This window comes from Loxodonta africana, chromosome 17 (genome assembly GCF_030014295.1).
Source record: "Loxodonta africana isolate mLoxAfr1 chromosome 17, mLoxAfr1.hap2, whole genome shotgun sequence".
Taxonomy (NCBI): Eukaryota; Metazoa; Chordata; class Mammalia; order Proboscidea; family Elephantidae; genus Loxodonta; species Loxodonta africana.
The window spans coordinates 50,449,185-50,475,248 of record NC_087358.1 but is presented as its reverse complement, the minus strand read 5'-3'; the positions used below and the strand labels follow the sequence as shown (position 1 = coordinate 50,475,248).

Sequence of the window (26,064 nt, the reverse complement as noted above, 5' to 3'; positions counted from 1 at the left end):
ACTAGAAGGAGCCCAGTGGTCATGGCCCCGAGGCCTTCTGTTGGCCCAGGACAGGAACCATTCCCGAAGCCAACTCTTCAGACATGGATTGGACTGGAAAATGGGTTGGAGAGGGATGTTGATGAGGAGTGAGCTTCTTGGATGAGGTGGACACATGGGACCATGTTGGCATCTCCTGCCTGGAGGGTAGATGAGAGGGTAGAGGGGGTTAGAAGCTGGCAAAATGAACATGAAAAGAGAGAGTGGAGAGAGAGAGTCGGCTGCCTCATTAGGGGGAGAGTAATCGCGGTATGTAGCAAGGTGTATATAAGTTTTTATGTGAGAGATTGACTTGATTTGTAAACTTCCACTTAAAGCATAATAAAAATTATAAAAAAAAAATTATTTGATTGTGCTCCAACTCATGAGTAACAAACCTTTCTGATGTTTGAATAAGATGTTTAGAATAATCATTTGTTGACGAGCTGCCATTTATCCTCTGAAATATAAAGTAAATAGGAACTAGAATGGTGTTTAACTGGTAGGACATACACACTACTCTGCCCTAATAGTAGTCATCTTTGTTTCCTGAAAAAACTTAAACTAAGTTCAGATGGTAAGTTCGTGATTTATTATAACTGAAATCATTATTTTTCTTGCCCTTAAGAGGTATTGTTTAGAAGAAAAGAAAGGAAAAAAGGAAAAGTAGGAAAGGAAGTTTTTTTTTTTTTTGGTATTAAATCAATGTTGAAAGGAATTTGGATCAATTATTATTTTTTTTTTTATGGCTTTGGGTCCTACAGGTTCTAATTCATATACTGAAATAGAAAATATTAACTACACAGTCACATAGCAGATTTCTTATTTATCAAGGACAACAGAAATCATATTTTTTCTAAGAACATATTATAAAAACACAGACATGGTCTTAAATAATAGTATAGGTAAGTAACATTCATAGTAAAAAAAACAAAAAACCTAGTCTCAATCTCTTTGATTAACCAATCATTCTGCATACCACTGCCACTTTGCTCAAGAATTTCCATTACCTTTCTATTGGCAAGCGCATTATGGAAGGAAGGTAGAGAAGAGGGAAGGGAAGAGGAAGACCTAACACATATTGAATTTATTGAATATCTACTCAATTCTAGGCACTGTATTTTCACATGCTTTTTATTTTATTTTCCAAACAGTCTATGAAGCACGTGTCACACTGCTACTAAGTCAATGATTCAAATCAAAACCTGTCAGACTCTGATGCCCAAGCCTGACTCCATGCTGTTTTTTCAGGTCAGACTGCTCTACCAGATTAGTCAAAGCATCTATAAACAGTATTTGAAAATCTGGCTAGTTTGATGCTTTCACAAATGATCACTGAATAAGAACAACTATTGTTATTTCTAAGTACCTACTATGTGCCAGGCACTATGTAAAACATATTTATTTTTAATCCTGGCAAACATCTTGAAAAATGGTTTCTGTATCTATCTGCGGCTACTCAGTAATTGATCATTAATGAGAGAAAAAAAAATAAGTACTTACATAAATATACATGTAAATCTAATGGTATACAAAAAACCTGTCGCTGTCTAGTCAATTCTGACTCACGGCAACCCCATGTGTGTCAGAGCAGAACTGTGTGACATAGGGTTTACAATGGGTGATTTTTCAGAAGCAGATCACCAGGCTTTTCTTCCGAGGAAGCTCTGGGTGGGCTTGAACCTCCAACCTTTTGATTAACAGCCTAATACGTTAACCATTTGTACCACCGAAGGACTCCTTAGAAATAAGTAGTTTAAACATCAAGTGTTTCTTTCTGAGGGAAAGATCTCAGACACATAATGGAGTTGGCACGAGTCTAGAGGAAAGTCAGCTGCATTAGGGTCATGATCCAGCAAGGGCAGGCACCAGACAAGATGGCTAGAGCACCCCACCACTATTCAAGCTACAGTGTTTTCCACATATGTAACGCAATACCAACAGGGCTAAAACACAAACTGGTATAAGAAATTGCAACAGAGTTTTAAATATTTTTCTAAATAAGTTACTTAGATAATTTCTGTAATTTTTTTAGATATGAGATATCTTATTCTCTAAGGAAAGGCAACGGCTCTGCTTGGCTGGCCATCTAAAGCACATCTGGTCTGCCTGTTGTCTAACTGCGCACTGAGGTCATATGTGGAGATGAACTGTTAGGACTTTGACACAGGGCCCTGGTAGCACCTTGGTAGCTACTTTTCTTTCCCTCAGGCTTTGCAGACTGTTGTTATACACAAAAATGGTTCTGTTTCAGCTGGACCATCAAAGTAAGCATTGTTATCTCTCCCAATCCGTACGGGAGATGTGCCATCCTCCACTGCCCGTGTCTCCCTTCTCCACCCAGAGGTGGTCACTTTTAAAAGGAAACCTTACATTCTAAATCTCAGAGAAAATAGATGCTATCAGGTGAGATCTCAAAAGTCTGCCTTATTTGATGTTTACATCCTGTTCTATACATACAGCCTTCCTTTTTATTGTCCAGGTGCTCTGCACATGGGCTCTCTTATCCAATCCCTCAGGAACCTGACCCTAATGACTGCCCCCTTAAATCTTTATTGCTCTCCTCCAGAGCACTGTCCCTTCAGATTACAAAGACAGTAAAGCCTCTGTCACAGGAAGGGTAAGTAACATAACCACTCATTAAAATATAATCCCTTCTAGTTCCAGCTACAGTGAAACCTGTGAGAACGGGAACTCGAGGGGACCACCTTGTCTTCCTGAGTCTTGAAAGTTTTCCACCTTTGACAGGGTGCAGTCGTATCACTTTTCTATCCTTTCTATTAGTGGAAAGTGTTTAAGTTTTCCTTCGCTGACAGGCTTCACCTTACACAGGTTCCAGCTTTCACAGGTTTTACTGTATTTCCCTTCCCTTTTCTTTCCTCCACATCTAGGCTTTTAGAAAGGACAGGCTGCATTCCTCCAGCCAAGGCTGTCTGGCCTCAGTATGTGCTATTCTACCAAAACTGCTCTTCCTGAGGTAATCAACGGCATCTGTGTCTTTCAATACAATCTATGTTCAGGTGCTCATCTCCATCCTTCCCCTATCCGGCCCTGCTGAATCATGCGGCTTTGTTGACTTACCCCTTCCCTTGGCTACTCTGTCACTGGTGGCTTCTGGGAAAGTATGATCCTCCTCAGGCCCTTCTTTCCCCTACCTGGTCCCTCCAAGTGGCCTAACCCACATGGACCTGGACACCGTCCTGCTCTGGGAAATCTAGTAGGCCTAAAGATATCCCAGGTACAGATGATGTCTTCTCCATCCATGTATTCTGATTAAATTTCCATGGTAGCACCATTATATTGGTTCTTAACTGCTTGTCCTGAATTATTTGTCACTGAAATTGTAGACCTGACAACTATTTGACATACTTTTCAGATCTGTGAGCATGTCAACAGAAGTTTAAGTCTCAAATGGCAAACAATTATAGTAAAAATGGCTTCCTTTAAGTGTATTAAATTAATAAAATATGGCATGTAGAAATAGACAAATTTTTTTTACGAAATCAGCAAACAACAAATAGTTCATCTTTTTTTCCCCCTCTTTTGGAGAAATTTGATGAAATCAACAGATTCTTTTCCCAGAGGAGAAAAATGCCCCAAAACAAAATTTAAAATAAAAGTAAAAGGCATTCAAAAAGTTTCTAAAGCCCACCCATTGACTCCTTATAAACTCAGATTCTGAATCTCTGCTACAAGAAAAGAACGGAAAATTTTACAGTGGGCAAAAAACAAAATAAAAAAATGAGATTAAAAAATGATCATATTTATAGTCTACTACAGATAGAAACAGAACAAGAAGACATATTAATACTAACAACTATTTCAGGGGAGCCAAAGGTATTCCTTTCCTTATATAACAGTGTTTTTTTTTTAAATCTCCTTTTCACTCAATTTATGCTCATCCTTCAGCATACATCTGGGAATGCTCATTAAATGAAAGACATTTACTATTTTTTGAATAAATGTCCTTTTCAAATAACTTGAACTCCTCACTACTTGAGAATTTTCTAACCTGTTCATGCTTAAGAGTGTGTTTGATAATGACTATGCCAAAAGGTCGTCCTGCCTGGACTATAAATTAGAAAAGAAAAGCCTTTGCAGTCTACCCACAGGATATCCTGAGGTAGGCAGGTGCCCTGCTGATACCCATTCTCCCTTTTGCTTGACTACCTAGTAAATACAAGAGACTGATGTTTGAATAAAATGTGAAATCACCCAAATTGTTTTATGTTCCTGGCCTAGAAAAGTCTCCTTAAAAAATATTTAAGTCTTTTGAAAGCTACAGGTAGCATTTGATTCTGCTTGAAAGCCCAAGTGTAAGGGTGTCAAAAACAATTAGAATTTTAATAGCTCCTTTCTTAGGTTATTTGGCTGGCACCAGTTCATCAGAAAGAGAACAGAAAAAAAAAAAAAAAAACTCTCAAGACAATAAGCCAATGACTTTCAAAAAATCATGTACTTTTACTATATTGTTCATTATGCTCTTTATACTTTAAAAAAGGGTACAGTTAAAAGACATGGAAATGGTAGTTGTCAACATTTCTACTTTGACAGATAAGGTCCTCTAGATAAGGGCTGCTTTGGTGTTGTCCTTACTGCTCTCAAAGCAGTCTAAGGCAGCTAGGGTTTAGCAGACACCACTGAAAACCTTAGAAATTCTAAATTCTGCCTCCGGACAAATTCTTGCCGATTGCGGAAAAGACAGGTCAGAAAAATAAGGGGACCCGAGACTGAGTGGGTTAGGGAGAGGAGACGGGTGTGTATGAAGTTTTGCTGCATCAACAACAAAATGGGTCTTGTGTGCCTTCCTCAGTCTATTTTATAGAGAAATATGCTAATTCAAGGATATCTAACCAGCTTCACACGAAATTTTGACTTCAAATCTTAGTGTGGCACAGCAGCTGTGCCTGGAGGCAATACAATCTTATTTCTATAAAAATCTCTCAAAGCTCCATATATAAATGGAGGAGTAAAAATAGAAAATCAAATCCAAATTAAGGCTATTAAGAATTGATTTAGTGTGAAGATAATATAGAAAGATTTTGTTTAGGTTATGGATGTTCACTAAAAATGTGTAATACTTGTTTGCCTAAAATTTTGATTATGTTTTAACTTATTTTGTCACAGTTAAATAGTTTTATCATTAGGGGTTTTAATTGCATATAGCTTAGAGAATTCTTTCTGATTGTTCTATAGCCATTTAACTGAAAAAAAAAAAAAAAATCCCACTGTACCACTTAATGAAAAGAGAACCAGCTAATGAGGATGCGATCAAATTGCAGGCAGATGTACCAAAAGGTATGGCCGAACAGTTCACATTTGTGGAACCCTGACACAAAAGTTTTAGAGTGTTTACAGTGTTACTAGGGAAGGAAAGTTCCTGGAGAGAGTAGGAATTAATGTGCCCTGAAAAATACCAGTCACTCAGTGGTATATTGGAGGTTGTCGAGGAACAAAAGACAAAAGAAAGAAAAAACATATATATGCAAAAAAAAAAAAAAAACAGAGAAGACATAGTAGAAAAAGATGTCAACAAGTATATTCTTTAAACTGGGGTCTGAGAAATTATTCTTGGGTGCCTGCAAGATTTACAAGAATTTTTAAATTTTGTGTTTCCTTTTAATAATTATCTTTAGGAAACTGTTTTTATCAGTTATAAGACTCATAGAGGCCACTCCATGGTCTGACATGATGATCTGCAACCAGGAAGACATTTAAAAAAATCAAAATCAGGCACCTTAGAGTCTGAGATGGTAAAGAATATTTTCAGGGGTGGCAGGTGCCTCGCGTTGCCTAACTAAGAATCCGTTCCCCTTTTTTCCTTGTTCGGGGTTTGTTGTTATTGGTTGCAGTCGAGTTGGCCCCAAATCACGGTGACTTTGTATGTTACAGGGTAGAACTGCTCCATAGGGTTTTCTTGGCAGTTTGCCAGGCCTTTCTTCCCCAGAGCTGCTGGGTGGGTTCAAACCGCCAACCTTTATGTTAGCAGCCAATCGCAAACCACTTTTGATACCCAGGCTCCTTTTTCGGGGGTGGCGATCTGCAAAATACTGCCCTGGGCCAAATCTGACCAGCAGCCAGTTTTTATACTGTCCAAGAACTAAGTATGGTTTTTACATTTTAAATGGTTGAAAAAAATCAAAATATTTCATGACATGTTAATATTATATGAAATTCAAATTTGTGTCCAAAAATAAAGCTTTATTGGAACACAGCCACTCCCATTTGTTTATGTATTGTCTATAGCTGCTTTTGGGCTACAACTGCAGAGTTTTGTAGTTGCAACAGAGACCGTATGGTCTACAAAACCAAAAGCACTTACTCTCTGGCCCTTTACCAAAAAGATTTGCAGACCCCCAGTTTAGGGAAAGCTGATTTTTTTTTTTTTTTTTTTTTTTAATGAGCCAAGTGCCAAACCCCAGGGGATAAATCATGAATGGTCTAAACCAATTATGGAAATCTCTTCTTGCCAGTGATTGGCTCAGAGAATTGGTGCAATCAAGTTCTTCTGGCCATTGAGATACCAGAAGTCTTCGTTTTATTTTATGTTGTTGCTTGGTGATGTGTACTTTAGGTCCCCTATAGGTAAAAGTTCTAGTTCCAGAGTCAGAGAGTGAAAGGAGATCATAGTTCTGTCACTGGATAGCTCTTCAATCTTCCTAGAACAAGACACTGAAGCCTCCTGTATCAGAACAGTACCTATTCTATAGGGTTGTCAAGACAAATAAATGAATTAATAATTGCAAAGACCTCGGAAAGGGCCTGGTATGAGTCCTTGATAAGTAGCACCTATTATTATATTCTACTGCCCATCTGTCAGTTTGCTGTACTGTGGTGGCTTGCGTGTTGCAGTGATGCTGGAAGCTACACGAGCAGTATTTCAAATACCAGCTGGGTCGCCATGGTGGACAGTTTTCAGCAGAACATCTAGATTAAGACTAGAGAGGCCTGGTGATCTACTCCCCAAAATTAGCCAGTAAAAACCTATGGATCACAACAAAACATTGTCTGACTTGCTTGCTTTGTACATGTCATGAGGAAGGATCAATTCGTAGAGAAGAACATCGTGTTTGGTGAAGTAGAGGACTAATGACGGTGAGGGAGAATCTCAGTGAGATGGATTGGCACAATACCTGCAGCAATGAACTCAAACAATTTTTTTAGGCTACCCTAGAAATTTGGCACACGTTTCTCTATTCAGTCACACTTTAGAACTTCTAGAATTTAACTCGTTAGTACCACCAAATCACCCTTAAATGAAATTTACCAAGTATTATTTGATTTAAATATATGGCAAATTTGATGGCAATCTCATTCTGAATAAACGCCAATCGGAATGGACAAATGTGGTCTGACTCTGCAAGGTAAGTGGAACTCCACATATGGAACATTGAGAAAACAGGAGCCAAAGTAAATAAAGCCCAATCAATGTGAAATGGCACCCTGAACAGAGGAGAAGTCTACGTGAGGTTGGGCAAGTAGGAGCTAGTTAGGGAGTTTTGAAAAGTCAATCTGGGGTAATTATCAGAGTCCATAATATTTTTTTTCTTGATTGTAAATTCACCTTCTTTTTAGTAATTTTATCACATTCATCCACAATAGTATCACATGAAGCTCATCTGTATTTATGATTTTGCCAAAGTGCTGTCTAAGTATTTCAAACTGTAGTAGCAAAAACAGGTTAATAGATTCAATATTTTAAATGGTATCTTGATTTAAAAGTAAATCTACTACTTAAAATAGTATTACGAGTGCACACTGCTTTTAAGTGGGTACACTAGGCAACACCGATCAGAAACATGTCATCCATTGCCATCAAGTCAATTCCAACTCACAGTGACTCTATAGGACAGAGTAGAACTGCCTTATAGGGTTTCCAAAGAATGGCTGGGGGGTTCGAACTGTTGACATTTTGGTTAGCAGTTGAGCTCTTCACTACTGCACCACCCAGACTCTGAAATTAATAATAATAAATAAATTTAAAAAATTCACTCGAGATACGAAATACGAACCTAAGATATCACCTCAAGAGAACAATGTAAGGATGGGAAACATTAGTACACAACCTCATAGCAAATATACACACCCACACATTTTTACTATTTTAGTTATATTGAAACTTGAGAACTTAATGGCAGCTTACTAAAATCAGAGATCAACAGGATAAGAAGATAAGAAGAATGTGCAATTTAGGAATAAAGTTTATTACCATGGTTACAAAGTTTCAGAACAGGCCTCTGAGAGTTGGGACTGAGACTCTGCCGAATATCTGTTAAAAAAAGAAATAAATAAAAGAAGAAACTTAATAGAGAGGCCTGTTCATCTCAAGAAGGATAACCATATTACATATTAGGTAGACTTTTTCCAAAGTTAAGTGTTTCTAGAATCAAAGCAATGCTTCAATACCCTGAAATACTTGAAGCAATATATAATGTTATGATTTTACTTTCCATTTAATTAAGCTAATGTAAACTCCACAGGGATATGGTACACATGGATCATTCAATGAGATTTGTCACACTAATCAGGGTTTTTAGGTGCAGTGCATTGACTTGTTAATGTGCTACTGACATGGGCCAACTGGAATGCATACCTCTCTGACATTTATCATGGCAAGGGAAGGATGAAGCAAACTTCTAGAACTCCTGAACAGTTGTTGTCCACAGCACGGCATTCCTGACACATGACTTTAAAAAAAAAAAAGCTTTCTTCTTTGTGATAGTTCCCTAGAAAGTAACATGAAACAAGTACAATACTCACCTTTCGGCTTCGGTGTCCTTTTTCTTCGGTCGCGGAACGCAGCGCCTGACTGCAGGGCCTCCAGCAGACTATCCATCACTCCTGTCTCATCACCCTCTGTGAAAAGAGATGCAGGGAACTCCATCAGCCCTCAGGGTTACCATAGCAATGTCAAAGCATACACAGAAACTGGTCATGGTGATGATGGTGGTGGGGAGAGAAAAGATCGGGTGCCAGGACTAACACAGCAATTTCAAAATAAAATAGGACTTTAACTCTCTCGTAAATCAACTGTCTTTTAACGAAATCTGTCTCATTAGTGCCTGTGTTACTGTCCACTAAAAAGAACCCAGTTCCACTGATTGACTTCAGAGTGCTACTTTTATAATCCAGTGGCATGATATCTTTAAATGGAATGTGGTTCTAGTTGTACCTGTGTCTCAGGTTATCATAAATCACTCTTTCCTTGTAGAAATAGGTTATTTTCAAGGTATCAGCTTCTATTCTAACATCAGCTAGGTGTCGGAGAGTGTTTTTGTTTTTGCTATTGAGATTCTGCTGTCTGACTTGATTGTAGAAAATTACATTTCCATGTTAACTTTTGTGAACATGCTCCCAACAACTGATTTTTCATATCAGAGAAAATAATCATCCCATGACTCAAGGTGACACAGAACAATTACTACAAAACTTTGGCAGGATATACAGGAAAAGTTTGTCTTCCATACTGAAAAATAAACCAAAAGAGGCTCACAAAAATCTAAAAGACTGCATCCCCTTAGTAATTAAATTGATATTTTATATATAATTAATGAAGAATGTGGTTATGTAGTCAATTCTCTCTAAAAATAACAGATTATTCTTATAACATTCATAGCTATTTATAGTCATCAATGCTAAATATTACTGAAATGAAGTGGAAAATGAAGTTCCAAAGAAACTACTGAGCTAACACAAATTTAAAGGAAACTCCAAGAATTTTTTTTTTGCCCCATACAAAGAGGTTATTTGCAGGCATTCCTATTAAATTGTAGGTCTACTATACAGTTATGTCCAAAGTAATAGAAAACCAGTTTCCTCTGGATTTTTAATTTTTTTTTTGTTTCCTTTTTTGAGATGCAATCCCTTTATAGAGAACAGTTGACAAATGAATGCAGTAAACTCATTTACAATTTATAAACAAATATTTAAATTTAAATATGCATCATCCCTGTTTCCATCTGTTCTGTTTCATATTTTTCGAAAAGCACTATATCTTAGTGTTATCAAGTAAAGGTGGGTGAGAAATACAGTTTTTGGAGGTTGTTGATTTACATGTAAATTTAATTCTAAAGTGGTTAGATGACCATTTTAATTAAAATACAAGAAATATTTCAGATACTTTAATAAGTAATGAAACTAGCTAGCTATCTTTGAAAATGTGCACCCAAATTCAACTGTATTTTTCCTGGAAAGAACTCCAGGTAATACCAAACATTTAAGGTAGCAAATTTATTTCATTAGTAAAAGAAAACATTTTAAAAATATAAGACCTTAAAAAAGCAAGCATAAGAAAAGAAAATAACAAAAATAAACACCTTAAAGTTGAAATTAAATAGAAACAAATGAACCCATGTATCATGTTAGTAACATTAATCGTAAAGATGTGGTAGAAACAGAATTAATCAAAGAAACTTTTCAACCCCCTTACTGGCCTACACCTTAAAGAAAACAGAACTACAAAGAAAATGTGAACTTTCCTTATTAAGTTAGTTGTTGGTAGTGGTACTGATTTAGTGATTCTGAATCTGTCATGCGTGCACTGTGAGACCAAGCAGATGGGCAAATATGTTGATGTTGTTAGCAACATGGTACTCATTGTGAGAAAAGGGGACATAAATATGGAAAGGAGGAAAGAGAGGAAGAACCATAAAGTATTCAGCTGGACTCAAAGATAACAATATGAGCTTAAGGCTTAAAACAAAAAAAAAAAATTCATAGTTTTGTGTACCAAAAAAAGTCCAGATACAATGACACTGTGTTAGTAATGAGCACAGCTAGCCCTCAGGTCTTGGTTTCTACATACCATTACTCACTCACTAAAAGAAACCAGAGCACTTGAAGAAATGACTGATTCTGAGGTTAGGGAAGAAAAAGTACAAAATAAGTCAAAAACATATTCTTGTGCCAGAAAATAAGAAAATGCTCCAAAACAGACAGTGATGTGTGAAAAGGGCAGAGAAGCCGGAAAAAAAAGTTAAGTTGGCTAACTTTAGGAAAATTTGAACATGAAATAGGTAATGATGGAAATGGATTATCACACATAGAAAATAAAACAAACAACAACAAAAAACATCAACTGCCTCCTGAAGTGATACACTGAAAACACCACAGTATAACCTATGTAGTACTTTACACAAAAATATTTAACCTGAATCTAATCGTAAGGAAACCAACATATAAATTCAAAATGAGGCCCATTCAGTGCAACAACTGGGCCTGGTTTTAAAAACGATCAATATCATGGCAGACCTAGAAAGGGAGAAGAAGAGGGAGAGGAAAAGAGAGAGAAAAAAAAGGTTGAGGAATGTTTCTAGATTAAAGGAGACTAAAGAGACATCTAAATGCAACAGCCTATGCTTGGTTAGCTCCTGGATTGTAAAAAAGTTATAAATGACATTATTGGGATAATTGAGGAAATTTTCATATGGATTGGAAACAAGACAATTATGTCAATACTGTTTCCTGAGTGTGATAATTATATCATGGTTAGGTAGGATAATCCCTTTGTTCTTAGGAGATAGATTGAACAATTTACATAGTTCACGTACTCTTCTCCATGCCTTTGAATTTGCTTTTTTTCTCTACAAAGAATATCCTCCAACTTTCTTCGCCAAGCTAAGTTTTACTTCTCTGTAAAGACATTGAACAGAAAATCCTTCTGTGATCAACCTGTGCTAAATCAGGAGCCCCTCTGTATCCCAATGGCAAGTGGTAGATGCAGCAATAAACCCTTGACAAGATTATATTGCTTTCCTGACTGTTTTTACTACTAGACTATGAGCTCATTGAAGGCAGGGATTGTGGCTTTCATTTATTTGTAGCACTTAGCAAAATACTAGTATTACATAGATGTTCAATAAATACAAGTTGACTAAATTAATACGTGAGGCACTAATGTAGTCACTCAGAAGGACTAAACATGGTGGTCTTATGGAGAGCAGAAAGTGGTAGGAATATATTCCCAACACCAATGTAAACAGCACGCCTTCCTTTTCCCTTGTCTCATACATCCATTTACAAATACAAATACATCCAAAATACAAATGAAAGCACTTGGTAAATTGTTAAGTGATATAAAAATGTACGGAAATAAATAAATGGACTCTATATGAACTATAGTAAGTTTATAAAATATCTGCTTATTAGTAAATGTTTCAAGCACTGCTTCAGATATATTACAGATTAAATACGATTTTTATAAAAAGAACAGTTGATTAACTTTGGTTAAGGGCATATTCATGTATAACATTTCTATGGGAAATTCTGACTTGAAGTACAAGTGGACTGTTGAAATAAAATCAGTGTGTAATTTGAGAACATAGAATGAAGATGTTATTTCAAATGTTAAAAATGCATCTAGAACATTCATTCAGCACCTGTTTACTGTGGGCCTACTATGTAACAGGGCATTATTAGGTACTGAGGATACCTAGGCCCCAAGGGATAACAAGAGATGTTTTCTGTTCTCAAGAAGTAGAAAAGTGTGATAAGTATGGAAAGATGTACATGGAGATGTAAAGTGTCCTAGTGAATGATGTCCTTCTTGAAGAATACACATGAGTTAACTGTGGCAGCAACTAGGGAGTGAATAGCATTCCTGGCAGAAAGATTAGCAGGTACAAAGCCAAAAGTTAAGAATAAAAACAAAAGATGAGGTATAATAAGGTGTTTAAATAATTCATTTTTATATTATTCTAATACAAACCAGAGAAATAAAAAATCAGGCATTTTTTTAGTGTAGACTAGATTTCAATTTCTCTAACTAAAAATCAATTTATATTCAAAATATTTATAGCCTCTCTCCTGCTGTGAAACTCTTTTAAATAAATAGTCTAACTGCAACAGTCAAAGCCTTTCTATGTCTGACTAGCATTTCACTTTGTTTAATTTGTAAATGGTATTTTTAAGAATCACATAGTGTCAAGCGAAACGGATAAGGGAGAGCTATAGATAGTTCTAAAGCCAAATCAGTAGAAGGAGGGGCGAGCTGAGGGCAGCAGAGCTAAGGACTGACTCAGGTGTTGGAGGCCTCTGGGATGGGGGGAATTAATAATAATGTTGATTTTGGTGGAAGAAAAAGGTTGCAGAAGATAATGAGTTTCCTTTTGGACACGTGAGCGTGCAAGGTGCTCAGAGAGAACTCCAGATAAATTCTGAAAGTCAGCTGGAAATTCTGGCCTCAAACTCAAACAAACAAAAGGGTAATATTTTTAAAAGTCATTTCCATAGTGCAAAAAAAGGTCATTCAGCACTGCTGGGCCAGACTCTGAGGAAGGTCCTAGAAATGTCCATTGAAGACTTCATCCTTGCCTCACAGGTGATTGTGGCACTCTGGAAGTGCATATGTCTGAATCAAGAGAGATGGGAACTTAGGAATCACCAAAATGTAAATGGCAGGAGAAAAAAATACGAGTGAGTTATCTGGTGGGAGCTCTTTCCGTTATTCCATTTTTCTAACATCACAGTATAACACTGAGATTTCAGAAAATGAAGGATAAAAAGAAGACCCTGAAAGGTTCCATAAAATTAAAAACAAGCCAACAAGCAAAATTAGGTAACATACAAAAAAGGAAAATAATCAGAATAGAACTGAATTTCTCAACTGCAACACTAGATTCCAGAACACAGGGAAGAAATGGCCTCCATATTTTAGAGAGAAATTATTTCCAGTGAAGAAATTTTTATGTTTCTAATAAGATGATGATAGAAAATAGACATTTTCAGGTTTGCAAGTCAAGAAAAATATAAATCTTCCATGCATCCTTTCTTAGAAAGCTACCGGAAGGTATGCTTTTGCAAAATAAAAGAGGAAAGTAGGAAAAAGGAAAACATTAGACACAGCACATGAGGAGGCAACATTAGATTAGAGAGTCAAAAGGAATTTGCAGGATGACACTGTGCCCAGGCCCAGAGCAGCAAGCTCAGATCACGTGGGAGGAAAAAAGGTTACAGGAGAGAGCAGCTGTCAACAGCTGCGGGCATAGCAGGTATGTTGTACCATTTGCAAAAATTACTGTTGATTATTTCACAGGCCTCTTAGAGAGTATGCATAAACAGTGACAGGTATAAACAAATATTAAGCAAATTAATAGCAAATTATTTTAACCTAGAAATAGAAAAGCTGTCCAATAGGAAACAATCATTGAGTACTCACTGAATTTATATAGTTGTAATATTAGAAATACTGGTTATTATTTGGACCACAAGTGTGATATCATATAATGAGAAGACAGCAGGGATAAAGGAGGAGGGGCATCAGAGGAGAGTATAATGGAGAAAGGGCATAAGGGAATTAAATCCTCAACTATTCATTAGTAACTCACCAATGTCTACAATTAATAAATTGATAAATATCAGTCTGAGTGTATTATCTAGACATACAAAAAAAAATACAGCAGAGGTAAACAACAGAAGACATAACTAAGAATTAAAAATGATTGCCTCTGGAAAGTGGGTGGGAGTTGAGAGGAGTGAGAGAGGAGATATTTTATTATACTACAAGCCTGTTACATTTTATTTAGTTATTTGCATGCAATATGTTGATAAATACAAAATAGCAACAACAAAACCCTAAAGGAAAAGGAGGAGGCTGAAGAAGAGCAGAAGTGGAAGTAAGAGGGCAGCTCTTGTCCAAATGTGCTTACCTCCAGAAAGGGGAGAAAGGCAGGTAACAAATGGTCCACATGGTGGACATGGTGAATATTCAGATACCTGTGGCTGTCGAGTTGATTCCAACTCATAGCAACCCTGTAGGACAGACTAGAACTGCCCCATAGGGCTTCCAAGAAGCAGTGGATTCTAATGCTGACCTTTTAGTTAGCAGCGGAAATCTTAACCACTGTGCCACCAGGGCTCCAAATATTAAGATACAGATATCCATATATAGCCCAGGAGGACACCTGATATGGGGCAAAGGGACAGCAGTCACAGGAGTCTTGAAGAATGGTTTAAGTTTTCCTGAGCTGCAGGAAGAGGGTGGGCCATGCTGAAACTGTCAGGCTGCTGTCCAAGGCCTGGTTTCTGGAGGGACATGAAATGATTTGGAGAGCTCAGATATGAGGAGGACTGCAGAGCAGGGTACTAATGGGGAAGTGCTGAAAGGTGAGGTTGAGATGGCAGGTGGGGGCCAACTCATCAGAACTAAATATCCCATGCCATGGAGTTTGGCTTTTACCTCTAAGGGGGTCATAAACTAGGGAGTTTGGCTTTTACCTCTAAGGGGGTCATAAGCTAGGGAGTAATATAATCAGCTTTCTACTTTAGAAAGATCACTCTGAGGAGAGACAGGATTGAGGGCAAGGGAAATCAGGAGAGGAAGCTTTAGCGATTTGAATCTAGGGAAAATGCGATTGCAGGGCCCTACTAAGGAATGTTAATGGCAAAAATGAAAAAGAGAAAAGAGGAAGAATATAAAAATCTTGGTCTGCTTGGATGTATTAAAAAAGAGCTTAGGATGACTTGCAAGTGGGTTGCTTGGTCAACTAGGCATATGTTGATACCATTCGCCAAGTACTGAATCATCATTGTTGGGTGGTAGAATGTGCTGAGCCTAGAGTGTTCGACTTTGTATATATTACAATGCTCATGGGATATCCAAGTGTAGGGGATTAAAGATGTCCAGCAAGCTAATGGATTCACAAGTTTAAAACTTGGGGGGCAGGAATTGATTATCCTAATATATTTATGAGTTAAAAGCCCACAGGTTGTAGTTGCAGCTATGAAAATGAGTACAAGCCCAGTGAAGTGGTAGAGAACACAAGTTTTGAATTCAGACAACTTAGATTTCAATACTGGCTTTCCAATTACCAATCACTGTGACTTTGGGCAAGTTACTTAACCTTTCTAACCATTTTTTTCCCCTCAGTTTTAAAACGAGAATAATAATAGCATCTCCTTTGCAAAGTTATTGGGATGATTAAAGGAGATAAATGATATAAAATGCTCAGCAGAGTGCCTGACACATGTTGTCATTGCTAGCTACTATGGCATAGGCCCTCAACTCATGGTGATCTCATACATAACGGGATTGGACTGTTGTGATCCATAGGGTTTTCACTGACTGCTTTTTCAGAAGTGGATGGCCAAGTCTTTTCTCCCTAGTCAATTTTAGTTTGGAAGCTCCACTGAAACTTCTTCAGCATCATAGCAACGGGCAAGTCTCTACTGACAAATGGGTGGTAGCTGCACATGCGGTACATTGGTCAAGAATCCAACCCAGGTCACCCACATGGAAGGCAATGATTCTACCACTGAATGGTTAAATCTTGGTTGTAGTTTTTGGTATCAAGGTAGAGCATGAGTTCTCTCAGGGAGATGTGTGTAGTGACAAAAAAAGAGAGCTGAGGGTAAGCCATAAAAGTAAACTAACACGCAAGGGGATTTTAGGAAGAAATAACTGTTCTTAACATGTGACCACTTTCCATTAGGTTTACTCTGCGTGGACATTATAGCTTCTCTTTTTGTTTCGCATTGACTCTTGTTGTACCTTCTGTAAGTCTCACCACATTTCATATGATTCTAGGAGTAGAAAGTGACATAAGAATTGCAACCTGGAATCTGGAGTGGGGATACGTAAGGAAAACTCACTTTCCCCAAAGAACTGTTGAAAGTGAGTAGTTGATGCACAGAATGCATAGGCTCATAGTGTAACCCAACTCTTTCTAAAAGAAACACAAGAGAGTTGCCCTAACACAATTACATGAATTATTGCTCTATGTTGCTGGTTATAGATCTTCTGGGAAATAGATTATATGGCTTTACTTGGTAACTTATTTTATTCATTAACCATCTAGAACAAAGCTCAAAATTCTACTGAAACCAGACAGTAAAAAGGTAGGAATAACTTAAAACTAAGCCTTTGAACATGTCTTAATCCAAACGTGAAACTGAAAACTTTGAGTCCAGGGAATTAGATAGTCAATTTTCATTGGAATTTAACTGGTGAAATGATAATTAGATATAGTTCTCATTTATACTGCAATCAAATGATTGGCTTAACCATAACAAGTAGAATTTATGAAAAAATAACAAGGCCAGTAGTTTAATATTTCACCTTTTTTCTCTCTTATTTCTCAATATTTACACAACTTAAGTTAAATATATTTTCTGTTATAAGTTCAGAAGAAGAAAAAAAATTTACAAAGAAGGAAGTGTTTTCTTAAAACAGAACCGTTAAAAACAAAGAAGTCAAATATTGGGCTTAAATCCTCATTCTTCCTCTTCTGTAAGGGCCATTCTTTCAGTTGGTCTAAATAAAATATAAGGCTATATTTTCAAAGCTTAAGTGAAAAATATTTTACAGATATATCTGAATGCGTAAAATGAAATTATTATACTCTTTATAACATTATATCCAAATCTGAATCTAAATAATCCCAAGCCCTTAGTAAATAGACTTATAAGGATGACATCTGTAAAATAAAGGACTACTCTCATATGAACTCTCAAGTTTAAAGAAAAAAAAATCTATTACTGGAAATATATATAAAGCAAGGTCCCATTTTAATTATACAAATAACCAGAAAAAAGTGGCAATAGAAACTTATGGTAACAAATCATACTATATTGTCATCAATTTGTAATTTCTAAATTTCTTATGATTTATTCTATTATAAGAAAATGCTTTTGCTTATAATCATCTAGTTGAACTCATAAAGATATCTAACTTCTGTAATATTTTTAATAAAGTTCTTTCATTTTTAAAACTATTGTAAACAAGTAGCAAAATTCCAGGAAAAAAAAAAAAGTTACTTCTATGCTCATTTAATCCTCCACTTAAGTAAAAAGGCACAAGCATTTCTGGAACAGAAACATATTTAAAGCATATTTAAAAGTAATCATATAATTTCTGGATGAATTCATCATTACATTATAAATATTATAGCAAAAACTTAGTTTAGTTGTATTAAGCAGACACCCCATATTGAAAAAAAAAAACTTCTTCAATATTTAGGACAGCATTTCCCAAAGCGTGTGCCACAGAACACTAGTTCCATGAGAAGCTGTGTGTGTGTGTATGTATGTACGTGTGTTCCATGGCCACATAAGTTTGGAATGTATAACATAAACTGCTCTTGGTAACTCATATCAAATACACATGAAAATTCAGTTCATGAAAAAAGTAGCATTTAAAATTAATCAGTAGGAGATAAGAAAATGTTCAATAAATAATATGGTGGCAATAGGCTATTTGGTTCCCCCCTTACTACTGAAACCAAAATAAATTCCAAGTGAATTAAATTTTCAACATTAAAAATTAAATTTTAAAAGTATAGCAGATAGCACATAAAAGTATGTTTTTCATTAGTTCTAGAATGGGAAGGTCTTCATAAGAGAAACCTCAAAATCCAAATGCCATACAAGGACCGATCAATAAATGGTATTATACTGTCTACAAATCAAAAGAATTGCAAGGACAAAGTCTATACACAAACAATGAAAAGATAAATGGGGAAAAAATACTTAAAACACAGGCACGTCTAGGACTGATTTTCTTGAAATAAGGAACTCTTGCGAATCAGCAAGAAAAAGGCCAACGGTCCAACAGAAAATTGGGCAAATGAAATGTTCAAGGAACCCACTATAAATTAAACAAAGAAATGAATAAATAAGGCTTTTATACATAGGTTATAATCCTTGACATCATCCATAATTAAAGATATTCCAAATATATCAATGAGATCATTTTTCACCTATCAGCATCTCATCAATAAAAAGTTAGGATAGATCAGTACCGGCAAAGGTTTGAAAAACAGGCTGCTCTCTACATTTTTGGTGGGAATATAAAACTAATGCAATCTCTTTAGAGGGTAATTTAGTAAGTTTTAACAGGAATAAAATTGCACATACCATCTGATGGAATAATTTTTCTTCTAAGAAAATCAACCTACATAACTCACATGTGTGTAAGGGCATATGTACAAGAATGTTCATTACAATGTTATTTAAGATAACAGGAGATTGGAAGCAACCTAAATGTCCATCTGCAAGAGGCTGAATAAATAAACTGTGACATCCACATAATAGAGTATGTTGGGATGTGAAAAAATAATGAAGCACATTTAATTACTGATATGGACCATCTGCAAAATATGGTAAGTGAAAAACATCAATTTCTTATTTTACCAGTGAGGAAATTGGATGCAGACCTTTCCAAGACCATTCACAGCTATGAGCTACAAAGCCAGGGGTAGGTTTTCTGACTTCCTCCTTAGCAATTACTCCACCACATGGTGCTGAGAGGCACTACTCAATGGTTCTTTCTATGTTAAACATTGGCTAGAAAGTCTCCCACGTAAGCATTCAAGTTCACACTGACCTATTCTACATTTACTAAAGGAAACAAAATTTTAAATTACCAGCGGAGACTCCCTGGAAAAAGAATGTTGCTGAAGTTGGCCTCTGTGTTTCCTATAGGCTAGGGTGCTGAGCAGATGCCTTTAGTTGCAAAAACACAGAATGTCAGGGAAAAAAATCATTGAGTTAAATATATATGTAGATGAGAAATGATAATGACATTGAACAAGACGTGATTCTCCTACACAGTGAACACGCCTGACCCTCTTAATCACAAAGTAACCCAGAGAGGAAAAGGTTAATTACGTGGTACAACACCATCACTTCAGGGTAGAAGCTTCACTTGTCACCTGCGGGAGAGCTTCATTTCATTCTGAGAAGTAAATTGGACAGGACTTAAGCTTGGCAAAAGCTTACTTCTCGTTGAAAATACATTAGAATACATTTTAGAACTGTTCTAATATTTTCTTGTATTAGTAAAGAACTTTTTTAAAGGCTTTTTTCCTTATGCAGCTTTTGAGCAGAGAATGAAATCATCTTAGATAGAAAAAATGAAAATGCTTAATTCAACACCAAGAATCAAAAAAGGAGAGGGAGTACATAGCAAGGTGTGTATAAGTTTTTGTATGAGAAACTGACTTGATTTATAAACTTTCACTTAAAGCACAGTAAAAATAAAAAGGAGAGGGGTGGACAGGCTACGATATATATCACTAATTTCACAGAAATGATCTTTCGGGAGAAGCTAGGATAAACGGACTTGAGGCAATGAGGAGGCTGCTCCTCTCGGCCAGTGTTACCTTGAGCAAGTGTTGCCTGGAGCACTGCGTGGGTCCAGAGGGACCCAACAGTCCTGCTCTGACAGCAGCATATGGTTGCACAGTGGACGAAGGGGAAAAAAAGGTCGGGAAGGCAGGCTGGCGGAACTTGGAATCAAAGCTGAAGAACTGCCATAGAATGTTTTTGAAAGGTGTGAAATAATCAAAACTGTACTTCACTGTGATTAAAGCTGGCATAGTGTGAAGGTGTCAAGCCTGGGTAACTAGAAAAATGGTGGTATCATTAACCCCAAATGAGAACATGAAAATCAGGTTTTAGTGGAACATGACAAGTTAGGTTTTGGTGAATTGATTTTGAGGTGCTAGCAGAATATTCAAATTGTTTTGTCCCGGAAGTACTTGAAAATATAAAACTATATAAAATCTGAAGTTCAATTCAATCTTACAAATATGCAATAAGGACTATGTGTACTGGAATCAGGGCCAGCTCTCTTCTCAAGAAGCTTCCAGTTTAAGGGTGATGTCAATACATAAGTAGAGACTACCTATATGACAGGTGTTACAAAAAGGTGTTATGACATTCCTCATACAAAAGCAGTGGAGATAGGTTAGAAATATGGCAATGGCTGCCCAGTGACAATTTCAAGGGCTATTTTTTTTTTATATTTGTATTACACTTATATTTCCAAAGATATACCTTACTTGTACTTTAAAATGCAGGACCCTACAGATGTAACTGGAGCCCTGGTGGCAGAGTGGCTAAGAGTTCAGCTGATAACCAAAAGGTTGGTAGTTCAAATCTACCAGCTGCTCCTTGGAAACCCTATGGGGCAGTTCTACTCTTTAACTCCAGGTGTAGGACCCTATCCTACTGGGTCGCAATCAGTTGGAATTGACTTGATGGCAACGGGTTTGGTTTTCTGGTTTTATAAACATAAGTGGAGCCCTGGTGGCACAGTGGTTAACAGCTCGGCTGCTAACCAAAAGGCTGGCAGTTTGAATCCACCAGCTGCTCAATGGAAACCCTACGGGGCAGTTCTACTGTGTCCTGTAGGGTCGCTGTAAATCAGAATCGACTTGAAGGCAATGGATTATAGGTACAGCACAGTTACCAGTGGCAGTTTGTGTATTATCATTTTGGGTGCCAAGAATGTTATTCATAAAACCCCACTTCACTACTGTCAACTTTGCTCCCCAAAATGAATTTTATGATTCAAGTTCTAAGTTCATTTTTATTATGAGTTTTTGGCTCAAAATATTGTAAGTATTCATGATTGTTTTATTTAAATTCAAAGGAGAAATACAGATCTATTCTGCACAAATATAGTGTTTCCTCTCTTATCTCTATTTAGAAGCAGAAATTGTGACATTAGTATTAAAATTTGAAGAAATTAAAAAATTCCAATTAGAATAACACCAATATATTTTTGAGAGAAAGGAAGTCGGCAAGGACAACAAGGCAAATGTGCTTGAGTGGAAATTGGGGAGGAAAAGGAATTGACATACGCTTTGGGAGAAGGCAAATAACAGAAAAGAAATGAAAACTCTAGACAACTGAACTTTCAATGAACTCATTAACAATTGCAAAGAAACTGGAGGCAAAAATGTGCTAAACTCTCTCAAGAGAACAATGGAAGATTTTTTTCCCTTCAATACAAAAAAAGCTGACAAAATGAATACAGGAGCCCTAAAATAAAAACTGGTATTAGCTAAGTTTGAGAACAATTTTCTCAAATTTAGGAAATAAGGACTACATGAGATAAAGAACAGAAATCTAAATATGAATTAAATAGACTAGGAACTATCATTTTGATTGAATGCCTGTGTGCTAGAGTCTGTTGAGCATTTTACCTAGATTGACTCATTTAATTTTCACTCCAACCTTGCACATAGCTATTAAGTCAGATTCATTTTAAAAGCAGGGCACCTGGAGCTAAAGGGGTTAAAGTCACTTGCAGAGGAGAACTGAACCAACATCTTTCTGATTTTAAAGTTCACATTTTTTCCACTATAGACTTTTCTTGAATCAGAGGTATTGCAATGATAATTAAATATTCAGATCTTTATACTTCATTGACTTGTACTTAAAGGTGTTTTGGGAAATGCATTAAACCACTAGTAGCCTTTATAGCTGGAAATTTAACAAGCAAACACAGACTGTTTTTGTTAGGTGCCATCAAGTCGATTCTGATTCATAGTGACCCCAAATGACAGAGTAGAACGGCTCCACAGGGTTTTCTTGGCTATAATCTTTATGGAAGCAGATCACCAGGTCCTTTTCCTGTGGAAATGCTTGGTGAATTCGAATGGTCAACCTTTTGGTTAGCAGCTGAGCGCTTAACTGCTGTGCCACCAGGGTTCCTTTAACCACAGATTTAAGCACAAATTCGCGGAGAGCTATATGCCTTTGCCTAAAGCCTGGCAATAAATGAGATCCAGGCAAGTGACGACTCCTTCCCTTCAAAGAAAGGCCTTAGACATTTCCATTCTCCTGGAATCAGGAGTTCCTGAGAAACACTGCAATCCATCCAGTCTGCAGTTGTCTCCTCCCTCCCCACACAACCCATCCATTGGGAGACTGACATAAACTCATTGCTGTTGACTTGATTCTGAATTATAGGGACCCTATAGGACAGAGAAGAATGCCCCATAGGGTTTCCAAGGCTGTAATCTTTATTGAAGAGCCCTGGCGGCACAGTGGTTAAAAGCTCAGCTGCTAACTAAAAGGGTGGCAGTTCGAATAGACCATTTGCTCCTTGGAAACCCTATGGGGCACTTCTACTCTGTCCTATAGGGTCACTATGAGTAGAAATCGACCCGATGGGAATGGGTTTGGTTTTTTTCTTTTAATCTTTATTGAAGGAAATTGCCATATCTTTCTCCTGCAGAGCTGGTGATGGGTTCAAACCACTAACCTTTGGTTAGCAGCAAAATTTTTAACCACTGCACCACTACGGCTCCTTGGGATATTGCTATAAAAACCAAGAAAACAAACCCACTGCCGTCGAGTCGATTCTGACTCATAGCGACTGTATAGCAACCCTATAGGACGGAGCAGAAGTACCCCATCAAAATCACCAGGTGCTCCATGGAAACTCCATGGGGTAGTTTTACTCTGTCCCATAGGGTTGCTATGAGTTGGAATTGATTCAACAGCAATGGATTTTTTTGTTTGTTTTGTTTTTGGTGGAAGTGGTGGTGGGATCTGGAGGTTGAGTTCGACCATGTAGGCAATGATATTACCAATCATGCCTATGAATGAAACCCTAATAAAAACTCTGAACACTGAAGCTCGAGGAGCTTCCTGGTTGGTGAAAGACATTCTCGGGAGGATAGCACACCCTTTGGGACATGGAAGCTTCACACTGGGGATGGTCCCAGGCCTCACCCTATGTGTCTCTTCATTTGTATCCTTTTTGCTGTAATAAAATTATAATTTTAAGTATAGTGCTTTCCTAAATTCTGTGAGTTATTCTAGTAAATTTTTGAATCAAGTGGTCGTAGTGGTAAAAGGAATGGGGCCTCCAAATTTGAAGCCAACAGGTTAGAAAGGCAGGGCGGTGCTGAAGTCCTCTAAACTTATAGCTGGCCTCTGAAGTCTTTGGCAGATTTTGTGATCTGAAAGACTATGTCTTTTGTGTTGTAAGATCAGACCTACCTCTGGTGGTTAGGATCAGAGGAAGAAGTACTGCATTTGTAGTTGGTGTCACAGAGGATATTTAGATTTAGAGTTAGTTGGTGCAGATGCACACACAAAGACACAAACCCAGACATTACAGGTTCTTATACTGAGAACTCCCAAATTTCTATTACCAGCACAGAACTCTACTCCTGAGCTGTGAATAGGTTGACCAAACAGCTTGGTTTGGTGGGAACTAAGGGGTTGTCTGGAACATGGGGCTTTCACTGCTAAAACTGGAAAAGTTCCAGGCAAAGTGGGATGAGTTGGTCACCCTAGTCCTTACCCAATCAGTCACTAGCCATGATAACTTGGGTGTCCTATAGATACTTCAAATGTGATATATATCAAATTGAATTCATCATTTTCCCCAAACTTTCAGCCTCTCTTGTGTTCCTTATTTCAGCGAATAGCACCACCTGTTCAAGTCAGAAGTTTATGAATACTTTTTTAAAAACTACTCAAGAAAACTATACAAAGAAGGATCTCTGTATTCTAAGCACTAAGTCCCAGTCACTTTTCTTATTGGGGGGATATCCAACAGGATTTCTATATAGCCTGTTAGCACTTGTAAATCCTCAGTGAAAAAGAAATAATAAAAATGAATGTATTACTTATCTGAAAAATTACAGATCTGTTGGATAGCTCCAGAGATGTAAGATTTCTTTCTTCAGTGCTGCATTCTCCTGGCATAATTTTTGACAATAATTTTGATCACTGTGCAAATCAAAACAAATTTTCCTCATGCACCTTGGAATATTTCTACTGTCCTGTTTAGGAATGATTCATTTCCTCTCCAGTTAGTTGGAATGCAGAAATGTTCCTCAAGTAAGGAAACCTTGGAAAACAACTTGTGTTAACTTGTGAATGTCTCAGTCTAGAAGGCACAGTACACATCTGTAGGTCACCAGGAAGCAAAATGGTTGCCCTCCACAGTTTACTCTTTAAATGGTTTGTGGGCCTCCAGAAGGCTCCTAGCTTTGTGTGGGTTCCACCAAATGTTGCCCTTAAACTTGCCTGGACAAGTGAAAACCAGCTGAGTGCATGAAGGAGAACACTAAAATGAGGGAAGCTTTAGGTTTTTTTTTTAGGTTAAGGGCCTATAAGAGAAGACTAAGACATAAGACCCTTTAGGACAAAGGAAATAAGACAAACAATCATGATGCTCTGGGTTATTATGCTTATATTTCTTCATCTTCATTCAGCATGAGACAGTAAACAGGCTGACATTACAGCAAAAATTTGAGGTGAAACTTCAGAAAGAATTATCTGAAAAAAAACAATTGTTAATACAGGACCAAACTGCCAAGGGAAATGGTGTCTGTCCTTTCCTTTCTATTGAACTTAAGGAGATGTTCACTTCTGTTCCAGGAAATTTAGGTCTAGTAATGTTGAAGAGCCCTGGTGGTGCAGTGGTCAAGCACATGGCTGCTAGCAGAAAGGCCAATTGTTCGAACCCACCAGCCACTCAATGGGAGAAATTTCTTCTTTGTTGCAGTATTCTGACTTTTTTTTTTTAACCCTGGAGATACTATAAGTTCTCCATTAGAAATCGAAGAATAAAGTTTAATATTATTGATCAAAACAAATGAAAGGAAAAGTATAAGGAAAAAGGAGAAACAACAACAAAAAAAGCATAGAATAGACGGAATATTAACTCACTCCTCTATTCATCCAACAAATACTTACAAGGAAAGTACTAAATGATACTATTTTAAGGACTTGATGTATTTATGTATTTAAAACAAATTTACATTCTATGTAATAGAGATAGGAGACAGAGACAGACAATAAACAATAACAACAAAAATTGATAGAGCATGCTGAAAAAAAGAGGAAACTAGAATGATGTGACAAAATACCTCGAGGGTTACTTCACAATGGATGGTCAGATAAAGCCTCACTCTCTGATTTGACATTTAACCTAAATGTTGAATCAAGGAGGTAGCTGGCGATGATCTGGGAGAAGAACGTATCAGGCAGAGGGAACCCCTAACACAAAGGCTATTGGTGATGATCTGCTCTCATTCCTCGATGGGGCAGCTCTACCCTGTCTTATAGGGTCGCTATGAGTTGGAGTCAACTCAACGGAAATAGGTTTAATGCTGAAGTGGGTGGCTTTCTGTGGGTTCATAACATAAAATTCCTTACTAGGCACATAGCTACACATATGTGAACAACTCTCCATTGTTCAATGTATTTATATTAGCTTGTGCTTATCCATCTTCTCCTTTTTGCCAGCCATCCTATGACCACATTTGTACATATTAGTGCTTTCATCAGGGGATGTGT

The 26,064-nt window shown here is 37.1% G+C and overlaps 1 protein-coding gene across 2 annotated transcripts in view; it reads right to left on the bottom strand.

The window, feature by feature from the left end:
* Window positions 1-26,064, bottom strand: part of DIAPH3 (diaphanous related formin 3) — a 588,341-nt gene that overhangs the window by 140,356 nt on the left and 421,921 nt on the right. For both annotated transcript variants that reach the window (XM_003412593.4, XM_064270057.1), the window contains 2 exons: window positions 8,779-8,874; window positions 8,228-8,287 (listed from right to left, as the gene is read on the bottom strand). In XM_003412593.4, the coding sequence (XP_003412641.1) occupies window positions 8,228-8,287; window positions 8,779-8,874 (156 nt within the window). The remainder of the gene's footprint in view (window positions 1-8,227; window positions 8,288-8,778; window positions 8,875-26,064) is intronic.